Source organism: Lissotriton helveticus, chromosome 1_1 (assembly GCF_964261635.1).
Source record: "Lissotriton helveticus chromosome 1_1, aLisHel1.1, whole genome shotgun sequence".
NCBI classification, from domain to species: domain Eukaryota; kingdom Metazoa; phylum Chordata; class Amphibia; order Caudata; family Salamandridae; genus Lissotriton; species Lissotriton helveticus.
The window spans coordinates 1,326,615,743-1,326,637,688 of record NC_136057.1 but is presented as its reverse complement, the minus strand read 5'-3'; the positions used below and the strand labels follow the sequence as shown (position 1 = coordinate 1,326,637,688).

Sequence of the window (21,946 nt, the reverse complement as noted above, 5' to 3'; positions counted from 1 at the left end):
TCCATCACCATTCTTTAGCCCACTCAGCCACCCCATTTCAGACATGGCTATATGCAAATCAGTGTGACCCTCATGGGAACAGTCCAGCCCGAACTGCCAGGCCATGTCTTTCATGGACTGGAAACAAGCATCCTGGGACCGGTTTCGGATTCATAATCCTCATCAGCCAGGCTATCTTGAATCCAGTGGCCAAGTGAGCAAGGGACTCACGTCTGAGCATACCCTGCCACACTTAGGGCGAACAAAGCGATACAAAAGGGGTAGATGGACGGAGCGTTTGAGCAAATCAAACACACACCCCCAGTCAACTGATCTGGGTTTAATCCATCACCATTCTTTAGCCCACTCAGCCACCCCATTTCAGACATGGCTATATGCAAATCAGTTTGACCCTGTGCCTCATGGGAACAGTCCAGCCCGAACTGCCAAGCCATGTCTTCCATGGACCGGAAACAAGCATCCTGGGACCGGTTTCGGATTCATAATCCTCATCAGCCGCTTTGGCTGCAATAAGTGTGGCAGGGTATGCTCAGACGTGAGTCCCTTGCTCACTTTGCCACTGGATTTAAGCAAGCCGGGCTGAAGACGGCTGCAATGCCAGAAACCGGTCCTCGGTAGCTTGTTTCCGGTCCAGGGAAGGCATGGCTTGGCAGTTTGGGCTGGACTGTTCCCATGAGGCACAGGGTCAGACTGATTTGCATATAGCCATGTCTGAACTGGGGCGGCAGAGTGGGCTAAAGAACGGTGATGGATCAAACCCAGATCTTTTGACTGGGTGTGAGTGTTTGATTGGTTCTGATGCTCCGTCCATCACCACCCCCTTTTGTACCGCTTTGGCCGCAATTAGTGTGGCAGGGTATGCTCAGACGTGAGTCCCTTGCTTACTTTGCCACTGGATTCAAGCAAGCCGGGCTGAAGACGGCTGCAATGCCAGAAACCGGTCCTCGGAAGCTTGTTTCCGGTCCAGGGAAGGCATGGCTTGGCAGTTCGGGCTGGACTGTTCCCATGAGGCACAGGGTCAGACTGATTTGCATATATCCATGTCTGAACTGGGGTGGCAGAATGGGCTAAAGAACGGTGATGGATCAAACCCAGATCTTTTGACTGGGTGTGAGTGTTTGATTGGTTCTGATGCTCCGTCCATCACCACCCCCTTTTGTACCGGGGAATGATACAAAGCATGGCAATCTATGAAAGTCCAATACTGGGGCAATTAACAATAGCTGAAATTAGTTCAAACGTTCTATCCATCACTTTTTGTATACTACAGTATATAAATCTTTGTTGAAAATAACAGATTTCTAGAAAAGGATGCAATGATAAAATAGACAAGTAAAGAGGTAGAGATAGAGATATTTGGAATTAAGAGCTAAAGTAGTCAGCGTCTTTTAGGATGCGAAGAGGAAGAAAATGAGCATGAATTACATTGAGTCTCTTTTTAACTGGAGATACTTAACAATATGAACAATTCTATACAATAATTCTACTTTTAGGAAGTCTAAGCTGATGCAATTTAGTTTCAAAGAACTGGGAAACGTTTTAGACTGTTATCATAAGAGCAGTATATATCTGAGAATAAAACTACTTACTGCGTCTTTTGTGTCCTTTTCACCATCCACTGCGCTAGGAGGTGGACTCTAAAGGCAACAGAAAATGTCAGAAAGAATTGTTATGAATGACAAACTATGAAAATGAATGTAGAGTTTTCACAAGTGCAATCATAGTCTCTATAAAACACATGACTGCAGTGACACCTTTATTTAGATAAGGCAAGATCCACGTAAAAGCAGTGTTAAGTGTGATGTAAGGTGCTTAGACTGCATTTATGACAAAGTAATACAGCATTGCAACATGTAAAATCTAATTCTTTTATCAATCAAACAGTAATCATTACACACTTTGATCGTTCATTTAGTCACCTTAAAATGTTCCAGTAGAATACACTCCTGTCTTGTACATTTTTACGTTAACACACTACTCATGCAAATGTCATAAAAACCTGTCGAAACACTATTTCTGTTTTGTGCACCCCAGTCTAAGCTACAAATTGTGTTAATACCTTAAATACAATGTGTGGGAATCCTATTACTAACTCATGGTACTGTTACTTATTTTTGTGACTCTCCAAATGGGTCGGAAGGTGTAAGTATGAGCACTGAACAGCAATATTAACTCATTCCACATAATGAGGGCCTATGAATATGGAAGTCTCCGTTTTTTCTGCGACAAAATACCTGAAACTGACTTCATGGAACAGCAAATACATATCCACAAATCATAGAACAGGAGCTCAGAGTATGACAATGTATCTGAAAGGCCACATGTAGAAAAAGACGAAAAATTACATCTGACAGATGGAACCTTATATATCAGGGTTGGACTGCAATGTGGGAGCAGTAGTGAAACAGTGGATAAAGACTGACCACACCACAGCATTGAGATGTAAATAGATAAGACAAAGGGAATAGTCTGGGACAGTTTTTATTGTGTACCAAAGCTAATACACAAGGCAAAGGTCTCTATGCTCTGAATTGTGTGCATCAGCAAAGCCTAGAAGGTCCATACAATGAAGAATGTAACAAAGGAAACAAGGGAACCAAGGGAACCAAGGTCCTTTTCTGTGTAGGATGATGGTCGAAATGTGAATCTACCTCTCTCTTTGTGTGATAAGCATTAGTGCCATAGTGCCCAACATGATATCTTTAAGATTTGCACAATTGCATTTCAACAGGCTGAATATGCTAACCTGTTTAATTGATGTTTCCTCGGTTTCTTGATCTGGCCTCTGGATGGCGGTATCAGGAGGTGGTGGCTGGAGGAAACAAAAAATACCCCTAACATTTACAACAAGACTCAATTAGGTGTGCTCCTTATATCCACTTTATTTTCACAAATCCATCAGATTTGATATGTGATGAATACTGGTTGTCTGAGGCCCTTGACCTCTTTTTCATTGGTGAAAGAGACATGAGTGAAGGCCAAACAATAATTTTAAGAAATGGAGGTATGTCAATACCATTGCAAAGACTTAATTCCACTGATGAAAAATTTATAATTGTATTAGAACTCAAAGGCTTGTCTTTGTATACAATAGTTTATGAAAATAGCAGATGTCATGGAAAGCTCAGGACAATCTAGAAAAAGTATACAATACTATTATATACCAACTGGGGATAAAGCGCAAACGTGGTAAATCAAGGGTTTGGTGAAGGGGGAGAAGGAGTAGTTTCTGTCCTGTAACTCCAGTTCTGTAGTAGGGGTATCTCTGTTATAGTCATAATCTAGTGAATAGTCCCGCCAATGTGCGCGGACCCCGGAGCAATCAAAAATAATCTCATAAGTTGTCAAAGAATGCAGAACTGCACAGACACTTAAGAGAGAATTTAAAGACAGATAATGCAGCCTATTGGAAATTCTTGAAACTCTAGTGTGTGGCCGAATTGTACGATGTTGAGGACCCACCGATCCGATGTAATCATTTTCCAGTTGTGGAGATATTCTGATATCCTGCCCCCCACTGACGTTACTAGAGGGGGAGGAACAGTAGACAGAGCCATGTAGCATCTATTGTCGTTTAGACTTATCTTTCCACTGACGTCCCTGTCGTCCTCTTGATGGTTGGCGAGAGAAAGACGCCGATTGACCTTGGCGCTGTGAGTATTGGGGTTTGTACGACTGAGAGGACTGAGCGTACGAAGAGTAGCGCTGTTGGTTGCCACCTCTGTAAGATGAAAAACATCTTCCTCTTGCACCCCTGAAAAGAACCTTCCGGTAATTCAAAGACCCCAAAGACCTTGCCGTATCCGTGTCCTTCTTGATGTCTTGAAGGGCATCATCTATATGCTTACCAAAAAGTATTTCTCCATCGTAAGGTAAGTCCAAATCTTATTTTGGACTTCTTGGCGAAACCAGGTTGCCCGAAGCCAGGCCTGCCCTCTTAAAACTGCTGATCCCGCAAGAGCTCGGAAAGCGGTGGTTGCTATGTCCATAGCACAATCTATCACCTCTGAAGATGAACGCTCTCCTTCTTCCAGAATTTTCTTGGCCTCTTCCTTTGCACCATCCGGAAGTTGGTCAACAAATGGGGACAAATCGCACCACATCTGGCGATCATATCTACCCAAGATTGCAAGAGCATTTGTAGCTCGGACTAGAAGGCTGGCCATTGAGGAGAACCTTTTTCCCACATTGTCCAGGCTTCTCCCTTCTTTTTCCGGCGGTGACGTCAGAGGCGCTAACGGATAATTGGGCTTTCCTTGCGCCGCCTGGGAAATAACTGAATCCGGCTTTGGTTGAACAGTCAGGCAAGCGGGACTGTTTTCTGGAGCATTATATTTTTTCTCCAGCCGGGGAAGAACAGGAATGACCGTAGCTAGATTCTGCATTACTTTAGTACCTTCCGACCACACATGCTCAACTATCGGAAATGAACGGATAGATTTTCTGTAAGGCTCCTTAAAGTCGTAAAGGAAACAGTCCGACTGTACTGTAGTAATAGGAAGACCAAATCTCTTGGACGCTCTCCCCATAAGGTTATGGAAACCTCCAATGTCTGCTGGAGGAGACGTAGCAGGATCCATCAATGGTGAGACTGGATCCTGAATAACATACTCGTCCCAATCTCTATCCGGGTCAGGGGCTTGATCTACCTGATGATCGTTATCAGTTGAGTTATCATCATCCTGAATAGCAATAACTTCCCCATGGCTTTCTTTTGGATCTGGCTCCGAAGCTCGGGAAACATGAGGTGTTACTGGAACTTGAGGAGTAACAGGAATGGAAGGAGGAAGAAGCTGCGCTTGCTGGTCCGAAGCTTGAGACGGAAACCTTCTTTTGTAGTCCTGTAGCATCATCTGCAAGTCCGTTATGAGAGAAGAAGGCATTGTCACCATGTCTCGTTGTTGTTGAGGCCTCTCTTGCTGAACAAACTGGCGTTCCTCCGTATAGTAGTCCTCAGAGTCTGAATCATGGTACTTCACTTGAAGTTGGGATGGGCTATAAGCATCCCCATAAGGGCCATCCTCATCATCTGATTCCTCCTCGAAAAGCAAAGTCTGTGGTAAGAGTGTTACTCTGCGAGGCGAGGTCATCTCTGGGGTGATCTGCTGTCTTTTTATAGAAATGTGGACCTTTTGAATCATCGACGAGATCGTCGTCGGCGGGACCGCCGACGAGTCAGTCGACGGAGAGATGGACCTCGTCGACGGTGGACTGAATTGACGGTGTCGTCGGCGATCTCGTCGTCATGATCATCACTGCTGTCGTCGTCGACGTCATTGACATCGTCGATGTTGTAGCCGTCGACGCTATCTTCGATGTTATCATCGTCGACGTTGAAGAAGTAAGCACCATCGTCGACGAGAAGGGAACCTTAAACGACGACGAAGATATCACTGCAGCCGCCGTCGACGAAGCTGCCGTCGACGGTCCTGTCGACGGAGCTGTAACAGAACCCAAGGTCATTTTGGAAGTCGTCGTCGACGTACCAGACCTACCCCTTTTCTTGGATCTCCTGGAGGATGAAGCTGAGGAAGAATCCTCACTGTCGGATGATATAACCTCCTTACAAGACTTCATTTTCTGCAACCAGGGTAACCAGCGGCCTTCCCGGTCTCTCAAGGTCTTTGTAGAGAAAGTCCTGCAGATCTTACAATCTGTGACCTTGTGATCCGGGTACAAGCAGAAGATACAGTCCTTATGCATGTCCTCAATGTAAAGCCTCTTCTTAGAACAGGTAGCACAAGCTCTGAATAATGCCTTCTTCTCTTTATCAGACATATTAGAGTAGAAAAAAGAAGAAAATTCCAAAACTGAAGAGAAATCTGAGCAGAGCTCAGAGGAGACTTCTTTAGCACGACGTGCGGTAGAAAATCTGAGGCTCTGAGGCTCTCTCAGGAGGGTTCTATTGGGTGAGGCTACTCTGATTGGTTGTTGCAAATTTGTTGGTCTCTTTTACAAAAAGAGGCGGAGAGGCTTCAAAATTAGATGAGGCCTAGGCCTGTCTTTCACTTTTGTACCTACTGCTATGGTATTTTTCTATTACCGAGGCTCCAATTCTGATGACGGGGAATGATACAAAGCGATACAAAAGGGGATGATGGACGGAGCGTTTGAGCAAATCAAACACTCACCCCCAGTCAGCTGATCTGGGTTTAATCCATCACCATTTTTTAGCCCACTCAGCCACCCCATTTCAGACATGGCTATATGCAAATCAGTCTGACCCTGTGCCTCATGGGAACAGTCCAGCCCGAACTGCCAAGCCATGTCTTTCATGGACCGGAAACAAGCATCCTGGGACCGGTTTCGGATTCATAATCCTCATCAGCCAGGGTATCTTGAATCCAGTGGCCAAGTGAGCAAGGGACTCACGTCTGAGCATACCCTGCCACACTTAGGGCGAACAAAGCGATACAAAAGGGGATGATAGACGGAGCGTTTGAGCAAATCAAACACTCACCCCCAGTCAACTGATCTGGGTTTAATCCATCACCATTCTTTAGCCCACTCAGCCACCCCATTTCAGACATGGCTATATGCAAATCAGTCTGACCCAGTGCCTCATGGGAACAGTCCAGCCCGAACTGCCAAGCCATGTCTTCCATGGACCGGAAACAAGCATTCTGGGACCGGTTTCGGATTCATAATCCTCATCAGCCAGGCTATCTTGAATCCAGTGGCCAAGTGAGCAAGGGACTCACGTCTGAGCATACCCTGCCACACTTAGGGCGAACAAAGCGATACAAAAGGGGATGATCGACAGAGCGTTTGAGCAAATCAAACACTCACCCCCAGTCAACTGATCTGGGTTTAATCCATCACCATTCTTTAGCCCACTCAGCCACCCCATTTCAGACATGGCTATATGCAAATCAGTCTGACCCTGCGCCTCATGGGAACAGTCCAGCCCGATCTGCCAAGCCATGTCTTCCATGGACCGGAAACAAGCATCCTGGGACCGGTTTCGGGTTCATAATCCTCATCAGCCAGGCTATCTTGAATCCAGTGGCCAAGTGAGCAAGGGACTCACGTCTGAGCATACCCTGCCACACTTAGGGCGAACAAAGCGATACAAAAGGGGATGATGGACGGAGCGTTTGAGCAAATCAAACACTCACCCCCAGTCAACTGATCTGGGTTTAATCCATCACCATTCTTTAGCCCACTCAGCCACCCCATTTCAGACATGGCTATATGCAAATCAGTCTGACCCTGTGCCTCATGGGAACAGTCCAGCCCGAACTGCCAAGCCATGTCTTCCATGGACCGGAAACAAGCATCCTGGGACCGGTTTCGGATTCATAATCCTCATCAGCCAGGCTATCTTGAATCCAGTGGCCAAGTGAGCAAGGGACTCACGTCTGAGCATACCCTGCCACACTTAGGGCGAACAAAACGATACAAAAGGGGATGATGGACGGAGCGTTTGAGCAAATCAAACACTCACCCCTAGTCAACTGATCTGGGTTTAATCCATCACCATTCTTTAGCCCACTCAGCCACCCCATTTCAGACATGGCTATATGCAAATCAGTCTGACCCTGTGCCTCATGGGAACAGTCCAGCCCGAACTGCCAAGCCATGTCTTCCATGGACCGGAAGAACAAGTTACTTACCTTCGGTAACGCTTTTTCTGGTAGATACAATATCTGCCTGTGGATTCCTCACCTTGTGAATATCCCCTTGCGTCAGCAACCTTCGGAATTTTTTCTTCGTAGCACGCCGGCGTGGACGATGTCACAGGAGCACGGCATCGCGCGTGACTCCGTCTCACGTCACCGACTCCTTATCAGGCCCACGTCGGCGTGATGACGTCAGTTCCGCCCTTTTTTCCGTGCCTTCGAGTCACCCGGACGGATCAACGACAGTAAATATGCATATATACAATGTACACAGTACATACAAACCAAAATAGCACACAGTGCATAGCAAAGGCATCAAAACCCAAAATATAAACAAACAATAAAACCAGGTATAGCAGAGTGGACAACGGGGAGGCGGGTGGGCATGTGAGGAATCCACAGGCAGATATTGTATCTACCAGAAAAAGCGTTACCGAAGGTAAGTAACTTGTTCTTCTGATAGATACATCTGCCGTGTGGATTCCTCACCTTGTGAATAGAGTCCCACAGCAGTCCCCACTCCCGGAGGAGGGTGACCACTCTGCTATACCAGGAAATCTTGGAGAACAGAGCGCGGGAAGTGGCCGTCCCTCCTCACCTCGGAATCCAAGCAGTAATGTTTTGCGAAAGTGTGGAGGGAGGCCCAAGTCGCAGCCCTACAAATGTCCTCAACAGGAACACCTCTAGACAAAGCAGATGTTGCAGACTTTGCTCTAGTTGAATGTGCTCTAATACCCTCAGGAGGGTCCTTACCCGCCAAGGAGTAGCAAATCTTGATGCACAGGATTATCCACCTGGAAAGTGTGCGCTCGTGCACCGCTCTGCCCTTCTTGCAGCCAGCAAAACCAACAAACAGCTGGTCATCCATCCGGAAGTCTTTAGCTCTGTCCAGATAAAAAGACACCGCCCTCTTAGGGTCCAAACGGTGAAGTCTCTCCTCCTCCTTGGAAGGGTGAGGGGGAGGATAGAAGGTAGGAAGGGTAATGGATTGTCCTAGATGGAAGGGAGTTACCACCTTAGGCAGAAAAGCAGCCCTGGTCCTAAGAACCAGCCTTTCAGCATGAATGGTCAGGAATGGGGGTTTGGAACTAAGAGCCTGAAGCTCACTCACCCTCCTTGCCGAGGTGGTTGCTACTAAGAAGACCGTCTTGAAAGACAAAAGCCTCATGGGACACTTGTGTAAGGGTTCGAAGGGGGAACCCATCAAATAGGTTAACACAAGATTCAAATCCCAATGAGGAATAACAAAAGGAGTAGGAGGGAATCTATTAGTGAGTCCCTTCAAGAATCTTAAAACCACTGGAGACTTAAAAAGAGAAGGCTGATCCGGCAAACAAAGAAAAGCCGACAAAGCCGAAAGATACCCCTTGACCGTGGCAACAGCAAATCCTTGCTGCGCCAAAGAAAGAGCAAACTGCAAAATGTCAGACAAATGAGCCTTCAAAGGGTCAACATCTCTCTCCCTACACCAAGAGACAAATTTAGACCACCTATACGAATAAATGGACTTAGTGGAGTCACGCCTGGCAGAAAGAATGACATCCACCACATCGTGAGGGAGAGAAAAAGAATTCAAGTTGCCCCGTTCAATCTCCAGGCATGAAGGTGTAATGTCTGGAGGTGGGGGTGTAGAACCTGCCCCTCCATCTGAGAGAGGAGATCTGCCCTGTGAGGGAGACGGAGCGGCGGGTGAGAGGAGAGGTGGAGAAGGTCTGTGTACCACACCCTTCTTGGCCAGTCCGGGGCGACCAATATGACTTGGGCCCGGTCCTGGCGAATCTTCCTCAGAACCCGAGGAATCAAGGGTATGGGAGGAAACGCGTAAAGGAGTTGATTCTTCCAACTCAACTGAAACGCGTCCCCCAAGGCTCCTTGCATCGGAAACTGGAGACTGCAGAATGACAGGCAGTGAGCATTCTCGCGAGTGGCGAACAGGTCCACCCGAGGAGTCCCCCACATCTGAAAGATGTCGTGAACCACCTCCGGGTGAAGCCTCCACTCGTGGTCGGCAGAGAACTGCCGACTGAGACTGTCTGCACGAACGTTCAGTACCCCGGCCAGATGATTTGCCATCAGACAAATCTGATGATCCTGAACCCAGGACCAGAGACGCAGAGCCTCTCTGCAGAGACACTGTGACCCTACTCCTCCCTGTTTGTTGACATACCACATCGCGGTCGTGTTGTCCGTCAGGACTTGAACCGACTGACCCCGAAGGGAAGGGAGGAAGGCCTTGAGCGCCAAACGTATCGCCCGCAATTCTAGAAGGGTGATATGAAGCAACCTTTCCTCTGGAGACCAAAGCCCTTTGACCTTCAGGTCCCCCAGATGAGCGCCCCACCCTAGAGTGGATGCATCCGTTATCACTGTGGCCACCAATGGAGGAAGTTGAAAAGGCTTTCCTTGAGACAGATTGCCTTCCACGCCCCACCAAGACAGATCCGCTGCAGTTTCTCTGGAGATCCTCACTGACTCCCTGAGATCTCCGTTGTGCTGATACCACTGCCTGCGGAGGCACCACTGGAGTGCCTTCATGTGCCAGCGTGCATGATTGACCAACAGAATGCAAGAAGCCATCAGACCGAGCAGACGAAGGACCTTCAAGACTGGAACAACCGCTCCATTGTAAAATAAAGGAATCATTTCCTGTATGTCGTTAATCCTTTGAGGTGGAGGGAATGCACGACATACAGTAGTGTCCAGTACCGCACCTATGAACAGGTTGCACTGGGAGGGCACCAGGTGAGACTTTGGTACATTTATCGAAAAACCCAACCTGTGTAACAACTGAGTTGTCTCTTGCAGATGATGAAGCACATTCTCCGGCGACTCCGCTTTGATCAGCCAGTCGTCCAGATAGGGGAACACAGGAATCCCCGATCTTCTGAGATGCGTAGCCACCACTGCCATCACCTTGGTGAAAACTCGAGGCGCAGTAGTAAGCCCAAAAGGAAGGACCGCAAACTGGTAGTGTTGCGATCCCACCGTAAAACGGAGATACTTCCTGTGCGACTTCAGGATTGGGATGTGAAAATACGCATCCTGCAAGTCGATCGACACCATCCAGTCTTCTTCCATCAGCGCTTGAAGAACCTGTGCAAGTGTGAGCATTTTGAACTTCTCCTGTTTGAGATAGAGGTTCAAAATCCTGAGGTCCAGGATTGGCCGAAGTCTGCCATCCTTCTTGGGTATCAGGAAATACCGGGAGTAGCACCCCTGACCCCTTTCCTGCTCTGGAACCACCTCTATCGCACCCTTTCTGAATAGTGCCAGGATTTCTTCCTGCAGGAGAAGAAGATGGTCCTCCGAACAATAACCTTGGCAAGGAGGGGTAATTGGGAGGGAACTCCTGAAAAGGAAGTGCATACCCATTTTCTACATGATTGAGAACCCAAAGATCTGATGTAACCGATTCCCAATCTCGTAGAAAATGAGTAAGCCGACCCCCTACCGGACCCAAATGATCCAGAATGGTGGATCTAGGGCTGCTTTGCTGATGTAGGTGGGGGTTGGGTATTACCGGAGGAAGTAGAGGAAGAGGAGAGCTGACGACCACGTCCACGACCCTTCTGTCTACCTCTATAGGATTTGTACAGAGGGTTCTGCTGCTGCTGCTGCTGTTGTTGCTGACCTTGTCTGAAGGGACGAAAGGAGGATCTACCAAACCCTCTAAATTTCTTAGTGGTAGAACCTCTTGTCTGGAGACCCAAAGATCTTGCAGTAGCACGGCTATCTTTGAATCTCTCCAAAGCCACATCCGCCTTCTTCCCAAAAAGGCCTGTCCCATCAAAAGGCAAGTCCAACAACGTGGATTGTACATCTGCAGAGAAATCAGAGGATTTCAGCCATGCCCCCCTTCTGGTGGCAACAGTAGAGCCCATAATCCTGGCAACAGAGTCTGCTGTGTCCATCCCACTCTGAATCACCAAGCGGGCAGCAGCTTGAGTATCAGAAACCACTTCATTAAAGTTTTTTCTGTCATCCTCTGGAAGCTTAGATGACAACTGCTTCACAGAGTCCATCAACGCATGAACATATCTCCCCAAAAGGCAAGTAGCATTAGTGGATTTTAGAGCCATGCTACCTGAGGAGAAAATCTTCTTCGCAGACTGATCCAACTTTTTAGAGTCCTTGTCTGCTGGCACCTGAGGAAAAGAACCTGCAGACCTGTTGGAACAAGCGGCCTGTACCACAAGACTCTCTGGTGAAGGGTGTGAAGAGAGAAACTCAGGGTCACCAGGTGCCACCCTGTAGCGTCTTGCCACAGACCTTGAAACAGCAGGAGCAGTCAACGGTCTCTTCCAGACCTCCTTTATTGGATCAGTCAAAGCCTCAGTAAATGGGAGTGTAGGCTCTATAATAGAAGAAGGAGAGTGTAAAACCTCTGTAAGGAGGTTAGGTTTATACTCCACAGTAGGTAAGGTCAGATTGAGTAGATCTGCAGCTTTTCTAATAACCACATGGTAGGGTGCCACGTCCTTAGATGGTGCATCAGAAACAGATGGTAAACCCCACTCAGGAGAGAGTTCCAGACCACTAGCACTGTGAAGGTCTTCAAAACAATCACCTTGATCTAAAAGTTCACCTTCTTCAACATCAGACTCTTCACATCTCTATCCTCCAAGAGACGCTGAGCCCTGCGCCTCGACCACTCCACACGAACCGAAGTCGATGGATCCGGTAACGACTCCGACGGAGCCGGATCCGACGTCGAACGAGGAGCCGGGGCAGATGGAGGACGAGACTCACGGATCGGCGTGGTACCTCGATCCAAATTACAAGGTCGTCCGGAGTCGGCGAAGCCGTATGCGGAGTCGAAGACCTCGGTGGAGCCGTACCGAGCCAAGGTGTGTAAGGCGCCGGCATAAACGGCATAAAAGGAGCTGGAGCATAACTTTGAGGAATGCCCAAGTTGAAAGACAATGGACCCAATGGACCAGCCGGCGCACCAGTGGGGTACATTGCTCTCGAATAAACTCCAAACATCGCATTAAGGAAATGCGAGGGGTCCTGTCCTGGACCAGGAAAGGGAGGATACGAACCTACTGGATGTTCTGGAGGATGTTCCGACATCAGTACATTCTGACCCTCTTGATCTACAGGGGCTTCTACCGGAGTCGGAGCTCGAGGAACTTCCTCTTCATCTTCATGCTCCGAAGAATGGTGTGACACCGGATCCGGTTCTTGCTCCGGAACCGGGGAACCTCCGATAGACTGTAAGGGAGAAGGAGATGTGAAGTCCTTGTGATGTTTACGAGACTTCTTCTTCGAATCCGAAGACTCTTTCCCAAAATGATGTCTGGAACTGTGTTTTCTCCTCTTGTGTTTCCTCTTAGAGGAACTCGAAGCATGACCCGAAGCCGACTTGGATCCAGACTTCGACCTCTCTCTGGATCTCGACCTCGCTCTGGACCTTGACCTCGAAGCCGACCTCGATCTCGACTTCGAACGCGACTTCTGTCTCGACTTCGAGCGTCTCGACGTCGACCTTGAAGATCTCCCAGTCTCTCTTCCCTTTACCTTCGCAAGAAGAAGTTTTGCTTCACGTTCACGTAACGCCTTATGATTCATCTTGAAGCAGGATCGACAGTTTTTAACATCGTGGTCCGATCCAAGACACCATAGACAATCGTTATGAGGATCGGTGATCGACATCATACGAGCGCAAGATCCACATTGCTTGAATCCTGTCTTCCTCGACGACATTCTCGATGAAGAAGGAGCAAACAAAGATGAAACAGTAATATTATAACTAGTAGAAGATACAAAGTATCGCAGAAGATCCCAGAAACCGTTAGCGTAGACGACGTGGAAAAAAGGGAACTGACGTCATCAAACCGACGTGGGCCTGATAAGGAGTCGGTGACGTCAGACGGAGTCGCGCGCGATGCCGTGCTCCTGTGACGTCGTCCACGCCGGCGTGCTACGAAGAAAAAATTCCGAATGTTGCTGACGCAAGGGGATATTCACAAGGTGAGGAATCCACACGGCAGATGTATCTATCAGAAACAAGCATCCTGGGACCGGTTTCGGATTCATAATCCTCATCAGCCAGGCTATCTTGAATCCAGTGGCCAAGTGAGCAAAGGACTCACGTCTGAGCATACCCTGCCACACTTAGGGCGAACAAAGCGATACAAAAGGGGATGATCGACGGAGCGTTTGAGCAAATCAGACACTCACCCCCAGTCAACTGACCCGGGTTTAATCCATCACCATTCTTTAGTCCACTCAGCCTCCCCATTTTAGACATGGCTATATGCAAATCAGTCTGACCCTGCGCCTCATGGGAACAGTCCAGCCCGAACTGCCAAGCCATGTCTTCAATGGACCGGAAACAAGCATCCTGGGACCGGTTTCGGATTCATAATCCACATCAGCCAGGCTATCTTGAATCCAGTGGCCAAGTGAGCAAGGGACTCACGTCTGAGCATACCCTGGCACACTTAGGGCGCACAAAGCGATACAAAAGGGGATGATGGACGGAGCGTTTGAGCAAATCAAACACTCACCCCCAGTTAATTGATCTGGGTTTAATCCATCACCATTCTTTAGCCCACTCAGCCACCCCATTTCAGACATGGCTATATGCAAATCAGTCTGACCCTGTGCCTCATGGGAACAGTCCAGCCCGAACTGCCAAGCCATGTCTTCCATGGACCGGAAACAAGCATCCTGGGACCGGTTTCGGTTTCATAATCCTCATCAGCCGCTTTGGCCGCAATAAGTGTGGCAGGGTATGCTCAGACGTGAGTCCCTTGCTCACTTTGCCACTGGATTCAAGCAAGCCGGGCTGAAGACGGCTGCAATGCCAGAAACCGGTCCTCGGAAGCTTGTTTCCGGTCCAGGGAAGGCATGGCTTGGAAGTTCGGGCTGGACTGTTCCCATGAGGCACAGGGTCAGACTGATTTGCATATAGCCATGTCTGAACTGGGGTGGCAGAGTGGGCTAAAGAACGGTGATGGATCAAACCCAGATCTTTTGACTGGGTGTGAGTGTCTGATTGGTTCTGATGCTCCGTCCATCACCACCCCCTTTTGTACCGCTTTGGCCGCAATAAGTGTGGCAGGGTATGCTCAGATGTGAGTCCCTTGCTCACTTTGCCACTGGATTCAAGCAAGCCGGGCTGAAGATGGCTGCAATGCCAGAAACCGGTCCTCGGAAGCTTGTTTCGGTCCAGGGAAGGCATGGCTTGGCAGTTCGGGCTGGACTGTTCCCATGAGTCACAGGGTCAGACCGATTTGCATATAGCCATGTCTGAACTGGGGTGGCAGAATGGGCTAAAGAACGGTGATGGATCAAACCCAGATCTTTTGACTGGGTGTGAGTGTTTGATTGGTTCTGATGCTCCGTCCATCACCACCCCCTTTTGTACCGCTTTGGCCGCAATAAGTGTGGCAGGGTATGCTCAGACGTGAGTCCCTTGCTCACTTTGCCACTGGATTCAAGCAAGCCGGGCTGAAGACGGCTGCAATGCCAGAAACTGGTCCTCGGAAGCTTGTTTCCGGTCCAGGGAAGGCACGGCTTGGTAGTCAATCAATCAATCAATCAATCAATCAAAGCATTTGTATAGCGCGCTACTCACCCGGAGGGTCTCAAGGCGCTAGGGGAGGGGGGTTCCGCTACTGCTCGAACAGCCAGGTCTTGAGCTGCTTCCTGAAGGCGAGGTGGTCCTGGGTCCGGCGGAGATGGGTCGGGAGGGAGTTCCAGGTCTTGGCGGCGAGGTAGGAGAAGGACCTTCTCCCTGTGGTGGCTCTTCGGATGCGGGGGACGGCGGCGAGGGCGTGGCCGGTCGATCGAAGCTGGCATTTGGGAGCGTAGAAATTGAGGCGGCTGTTGAGGTATCCTGGGCCTTGGTTGTGCAGGGCTTTGTGTGCGTGGGTGAGGAGACGGAAGGTGATTCTCTTGTTGACCGGGAGCCAGTGCAGGTCTCTCAGGTGTCCGGAGATGTGGTTGCGACGGGGGATGTCCAGGATGAGTCTTGCTGAGGCGTTCTGGATCCGCTGGAGTCTCTTCTGGAGTTTGGCGGTGGTTCCGGCGTAGAGGGAGTTGCCGTAGTCCAGTCGGCTGGTGACGAGGGCCTGGGTGACCGTCTTCCTGGTCTCGGTGGGGATCCACCGGAAGATCTTGCGTAGCATGCGTAGGATGTTGAAGCACGACGAGGAGACGGCGTTGACTTGTCTGGTCATGGAGAGGGAGGAGTCCAGGATGAAGCCCAGGTTGCGTGCGTGGTCTGTTGGTTTGGGTGCGCTGCCTAGGGCGGGGGGCCACCAGGAGTCGTCCCAGGCGGAGGGTGAGGATCCCAGGATGAGGACTTCCGTCTTGTCCGAGTTCAGTTTCAGGCAGCTGTTCTTCATCCATTCAGCTACCTCTTTCATCCCTTCGTGTAGGTTGGCTCTGGCGGTGGCGGGGTCGTTGGTGAGGGAGAGGATCAGCTGGGTGTCGTTGGCGTAGGAGATGATGTCCAGTTCGGGCTGGACTTTTCCAATGAGGCACAGGGTCAGACTGATTTGCATATAGCCATGTCTGAACTGGGGTGGCAGAGTGGGCTAAAGAACGGTGATGGATCAAACCCAGATCTTTTGACTGGGTGTGAGTGTTTGATTGGTTCTGATGCTCCGTCCATCACCACCCCCTTTTGTACTGCTTTGGCCGCAATAAGTGTGGCAGGGTATGCTCAGACGTGAGTCCCTTGCTCACTTTGCCACTGGATTCAAGCAAGCCGGGCTGAAGACGGCTGCAATGCCAGAAACCGGTCCTTGGAAGCTTGTTTCCGGTCCAGGGAAGGCATGGCTTGGCAGTTCGGGCTGGACTGTTCCCATGAGGCACAGGGTCAGACTGATTTGCATATAGCCATGTCTTTAACTGGGGTGGCAGAGTGGGCTAAAGAACGGTGATGGATCAAACCCAGATCTTTTGACTGGGTGTGAGTGTTTGATTGGTTCTGATGCTCCGTCCATCACCACCCCCTTTTGTACCAGAGAATGATACAAAGCATGGGAATCTATGAAAGTCCAATACTGGGGCAATTAACAATAGCTGAAATTAGTTCAAACGTTCTATCCATCACTTTTTTGTATACAACAGTATATAAATCTTTGTTGAAAATAACAGATTTCTAGAAAAGGATGCGATGATAAAATAGACAAGTAAAGAGGTAGAGATAGAGAGATTTGGAATTAAGAGCTAAAGTAGTCAGCGTCTTTTAGGATGCGAAGAGGAAGAAAATGAGCATGAATTACATTGAGTCTCTTTTTAACTGGAGATACTTAACAATATGAACAATTCTATACAATAATTCTACTTTTAGGAAGTCTAAGCTGATGCAATTTAGTTTCAAAGAACTGGGAAACGTTTTAGACTGTTATCATAAGAGCTGTATATATCTGAGAATAAAACTACTTGTTGCGTCTTTTGTGCCCTTTTCACCATCCACAGCGCTAGGAGGTGGACTCTAAAGGCAACAGAAAATGTCAGAAAGAATTGTTATGAATGACAAACTATGAAAATGAATGTAGAGTTTTCACAAGTGCAATCATAGTCTCTATAAAACACATGTCTGCAGTGACACCTTTATTTAGATAAGGCCAGATCCACGTAAAAGCAGTGTTAAGTGTGATGTAAGGGGCTTAGACTGCATTTATGACACAGTAATACAGCATTGCAACATGTAAAATCTAATTCTTTTATCAACCAAACAGTAATCATTACACACTTTGATCGTTCATTTAGTCACCTTAAAATGTTCCAGTAGAATACACTCCTGTCTTGTACATTTTTACGTTAACACACTACTCATGCAAATGTCATAAAAACCTGTCGAAACACTATTTCTGTTTTGTGCACCCCAGTCTAAGCTACAAATTATGTTAATACCTTAAATACAATGTGTGGGAATCCTATTACTAACTCATGGTACTGTTACTTATTTTTGTGACTCTCCAAATGGGTCGGAAGGTGTAAGTATGAGCACTGAACAGCAATATTAACTCATTCCACATAATGAGGGCCTATGAATATGGAAGTCTCCGTTTTTTCTGCGACAAAATACCTGAAACTAGCTTCATGGAACAGCAAATACATATCCACAAATCATAGACAGCAGCTCAGAGTATGACAATGTATCTGAAAGGTCACATGTAGAAAAAGACGAAAAATTACATCTGACAGATGGAACCTTATATATCAGGGTTGGACTGCACTGTGGGAGCAGTAGTGAAACAGTGGATAAAGACTGACCACACCACAGCATTGAGATGTAAATAGATAAGACAAAGGGAATAGTCTGGGACAGTTTTTATTGTGTACCAAAGCTAATACACAAGGCAAAGGTCTCTATGCTCTGAATTGTGTGCATCAGCAAAGCTTAGAAGGTCCATACAATGAAGAATGTAACAAAGGAACCAAGGGAACCAAGGTCCTTTTCTGTGTTGGATGATGGTCGAAATGTGAATCTACCTCTCTCTTTGTGTGATAAGCATTAGTGCCATAGTGCCCAACATGATATCTTTAAGATTTGCACAAATGCATTTCAACAGGCTGAATATGCTAACCTGTTTAATTGATGTTTCCTCGGTTTCTTGATCTGGCCTCTGGATGGCGGTATCAGGAGTTGGTGGCTGGAGGAAACAAAAAATACCCCTAACATTTACAACAAGACTCAATTAGGTGTGCTCCTTATATCCACTTTATTTTCACAAATCCATCAGATTTGATATGTGATGAATACTGGTTGTCTGAGGCCCTTGACCTCTTTTTCATTGGTGAAAGAGACATGAGTGAAGGCCAAACAATAATTTTAAGAAATGGAGGTATGTCAATACTATTGCAAAGACTTAATTCCACTGATGACAAATTGATAATTGTATTAGAACTCAAAGGCTTGTCTTTGTATACAATAGTTTATGAAAATAGCAGATGTCATGGAAAGCTCAGGACAATCTAGAAAAAGTATACAATACTATTATATACCAACTGGGGATAAAGCGCAAACGTGGTAAATCATGGGTTAGGTGAAGGGGGAGAAGGAGTAGTTTCTGTCCTGTAACTCCAGTTCTGTAGTAGGGGTATCTCTGTTATAGTCATAATCTAGTGAATAGTCCCGTCAATGTGCGCGGACCCCGGAGCAATCAAAAATAATCTCATAAGTTGTCAAAGAATGCAGAACTGCACAGACACTTAAGAGAGAATTTAAAGATAGATAATGCAGCCTATTGGAAATTCTTGAAACTCTAGTGTGTGGCCGAATTGTACGATGTTGAGGACCCACCGATCCGATGTAATCATTTTCCAGTTGTGGAGATATTCTGATATCCTGCCCCCCACTGATGTTACTAGAGGGGGAGGAACAGTAGACAGAGCCATGTAGCCTCTATTGTCGTTTAGACTTATCTTTCCACTGACGTCCCTGTCGTCCTCTTGATGGTTGGCGAGAGAAAGACGCAGATTGACCCTGGCGCTGTGAGTATTGGGGTTTGTACGACTGAGAGGACTGAGAGTACGAAGAGTAGCGCTGTTGGTTGCCACCTCTGTAAGATGAAAAACATCTTCCTCTTGCACCCCTGAAAGGAACCTTCCGGTAATTCAAAGACCCCAAAGATCTTGCCGTATCCGTGTCCTTCTTGATGTCTTGAAGGGCATCATCTATATGCTTACCAAAAAGTATTTCTCCATCGTAAGGTAAGTCCAAATCTTATTTTGGACTTCTTGGCGAAACCAGGTTGCCCGAAGCCAGCCCTGCCGTCTTAAAACTGCTGATCCCGCAAGAGCTCGGAAAGCGGTGGTTGCTATGTCCATAGCATAATCTATCACCTCTGAAGATGAACGCTGTCCTCCTTCCAGAATTTTCTTGGCCTCTTCCTTTGCCACATCCGGAAGTTGGTCAACAAATGGGGACAAATCGCACCACATCTGGCGATCATATCTACCCAAGATTGCAAGAGCATTTGTAGCTCGGACTAGAAGGCTGGCCATTGAGGAGAACCTTTTTCCCACATTGTCCAGGCTTCTCCCTTCTTTTTCTGGCGGTGACTTCAGAGGCGCTAAGGGATTCTTGGGCTTTCCTTGCGCCGCCTGGGAAATAACTGAATCCGGCTTTGGTTGAACAGTCAGGCAAGCGGGACTGTTTTCTGGAGCATTATATTTTTTCTCCAGCCGGGGAAGAACAGGAATGACCGTAGCTAGATTCTGCATTACTTTAGTACCTTCCGACCACACATGCTCAACTATCGGAAATGAACGGATAGATTTTCTGTAAGGCTCCTTAAAGTCGTAAAGGAAACAGTCCGACTGTACTGTAGTAATAGGAAGACCAAATCTCTTGGACGCTCTCTCCATAAGGTTATGGAAACCTCCAATGTCTGCTGGAGGAGACGTAGCAGGATCCATCAATGGTGAGACTGGATCCTGAATAACATACTCGTCCCAATCTCTATCCGGGTCAGGGGCTTGATCTACCTGATGATCGTTATCAGTTGAGTTATCATCATCCTGAATAGCAATAACCTCCCCATGGCTTTCTTTTGGATCTGGCTCCGAAGCTCGGGAAACATGAGGTGTTACTGGAACTGGAGGAGTAACAGGAATGGAAGGAGGAGGAAGCTGCCCTTGCTGGTCCGAAGCTTGAGACGGAAATCTTCTTTTGTAGTCCTGTAGCATCAAATGCAAATCCGTTATGAGAGAAGAAGGCATTGACACCATGTCTCGTTGTTGTTGAGGCCTCTCTTGCTGAACAAACTGGCGTTCCTCCGTATAGTAGTCCTCAGAGTCTGAATCATGGTACTTCACTTGAAGTTGGGATGGGCTATAAGCATCCCCATAAGGGCCATCCTCATCATCTGATTCCTCCTCGAAAAGCAAAGTTGGAGGTAAGAGTGTTACTCTGCGAGGCGAGGTCATCTCTGGGGTGATCTGCTGTCTTTTTATAGAAATGTGGACCTTTTAAATCGTCGACGAGATCGTCGGCGGCGGTCCGTCGACGGAAAGATGGACCTCGTCGACGGTGGACTGAGTTGACGGTGTCGTCGGCGATCTCGTCGTCATGATCATCACCGCTGTCGTCGTCGACGTCACTGACATCGTCGATGTTGTAGCCGTCGACGCTATCTTCGATCAATCAATCAATCAAAGCATTTGTATAGCGCGCTACTCACCCGGAGGGTCTCAAGGCGCTTGGGGAGGGGGGGCCGCTACTGCTCGAACAGCCAGGTCTTGAGCTGCTTCCTGAAGGCGAGGTGGTCCTGGGTCAGGCGGAGGTGGGTCGGGAGGGAGTTCCAGGTCTTGGCGGCGAGGTAGGAGAAGGACCTTCCCCCGGTGGTGACTCTTCGGATGCGGGGGACGGCGGCGAGGGCGTGGCCGGTCGATCGAAGCTGGCGTTTGGGAGCGTAGAAATTGAGGCGGCTGTTGAGGTATCCTGGTCCTTGGTTGTGCAGGGCTTTGTGTGCGTGGGTGAGGAGACGGAAGGTGATTCTCTTGTTGACCGGGAGCCAGTGCAGGTCTCGCAGGTGTCCGGAGATGTGGTTGCGGCGGGGGATGTCCAGGATGAGCCTTGCTGAGGCGTTCTGGATCCGCTGGAGTCTCTTCTGGAGTTTGGCGGTGGTTCCGGCGTAGAGGGCGTTGCCGTAGTCCAGTCGGCTGGTGACGAGGGCCTGGGTGACCGTCTTCCTGGACTCGGTGGGGATCCACCGGAAGATCTTGCGTAGCATGCGTAGGATGTTGAAGCACGACGAGGAGACGGCGTTGACTTGTCTGGTCATGGAGAGGGATGAGTCCAGGATGAAGCCCAGGTTGCGTGCGTGGTCTGTTGGTTTGGGTGCGCTGCCCAGGGCGGGGGGCCACCAGGAGTCGTCCCAGGCGGAGGGTGAGGATCCCAGGATGAGGACTTCCGTCTTGTCCGAGTTCAGTTTCAGGCGACTGTTCTTCATCCATTCGGCTACCTCCTTCATCCCTTCGTGTAGGTTGGCTCTGGCGGTGGCGGGGTCGTTGGTGAGGGAGAGGATCAGCTGGGTGTCGTCGGCGTAGGAGATGATGTTGAGGTTGTGCTGTCGTGCGATGGCTGCGAGTGGACTCATGTAGACGTTGAAGAGGGTTGGGCTGAGCGAGGAGCCTTGAGGGACGCCGCAGATGACTTCGGTGGCTTCTGATCTGAACGGGGGGAGGCGGACTCTCTGTGTCCTTCCAGCGAGGAAGGAGATGGTCCACTGCAGCGCCTTCTCCCGGATTCAGACGTTGCTGAGGCGCTGTACTAGGGTACGGTGGCAGACGGTGTCGAAGGCCGCGGAGAGGTCTAGGAGGATGAGGGCCGCTGTTTCTCCGTTGTCGAGCAG

General features: G+C 48.6%; 1 protein-coding gene across 15 annotated transcripts in view; it reads right to left on the bottom strand.

Annotated features, from left to right (window-relative positions):
• LOC144823590 (uncharacterized) overlaps positions 1-21,946 on the bottom strand; it is a 739,799-nt gene that overhangs the window by 469,448 nt on the left and 248,405 nt on the right. For 14 of the 15 annotated variants that reach the window (XM_078682228.1, XM_078682261.1, XM_078682304.1 and 11 more), the window contains exons 18-20: positions 18,176-18,241; positions 2,747-2,812; positions 1,590-1,637 (exon numbers count right to left, since the gene is read on the bottom strand). In XM_078682228.1, coding sequence (XP_078538354.1) covers positions 1,590-1,637; positions 2,747-2,812; positions 18,176-18,241 — 180 coding nt within the window. The remainder of the gene's footprint in view (positions 1-1,589; positions 1,638-2,746; positions 2,813-18,175; positions 18,242-21,946) is intronic. The other variant, XM_078682317.1, reaches the window with a different exon arrangement.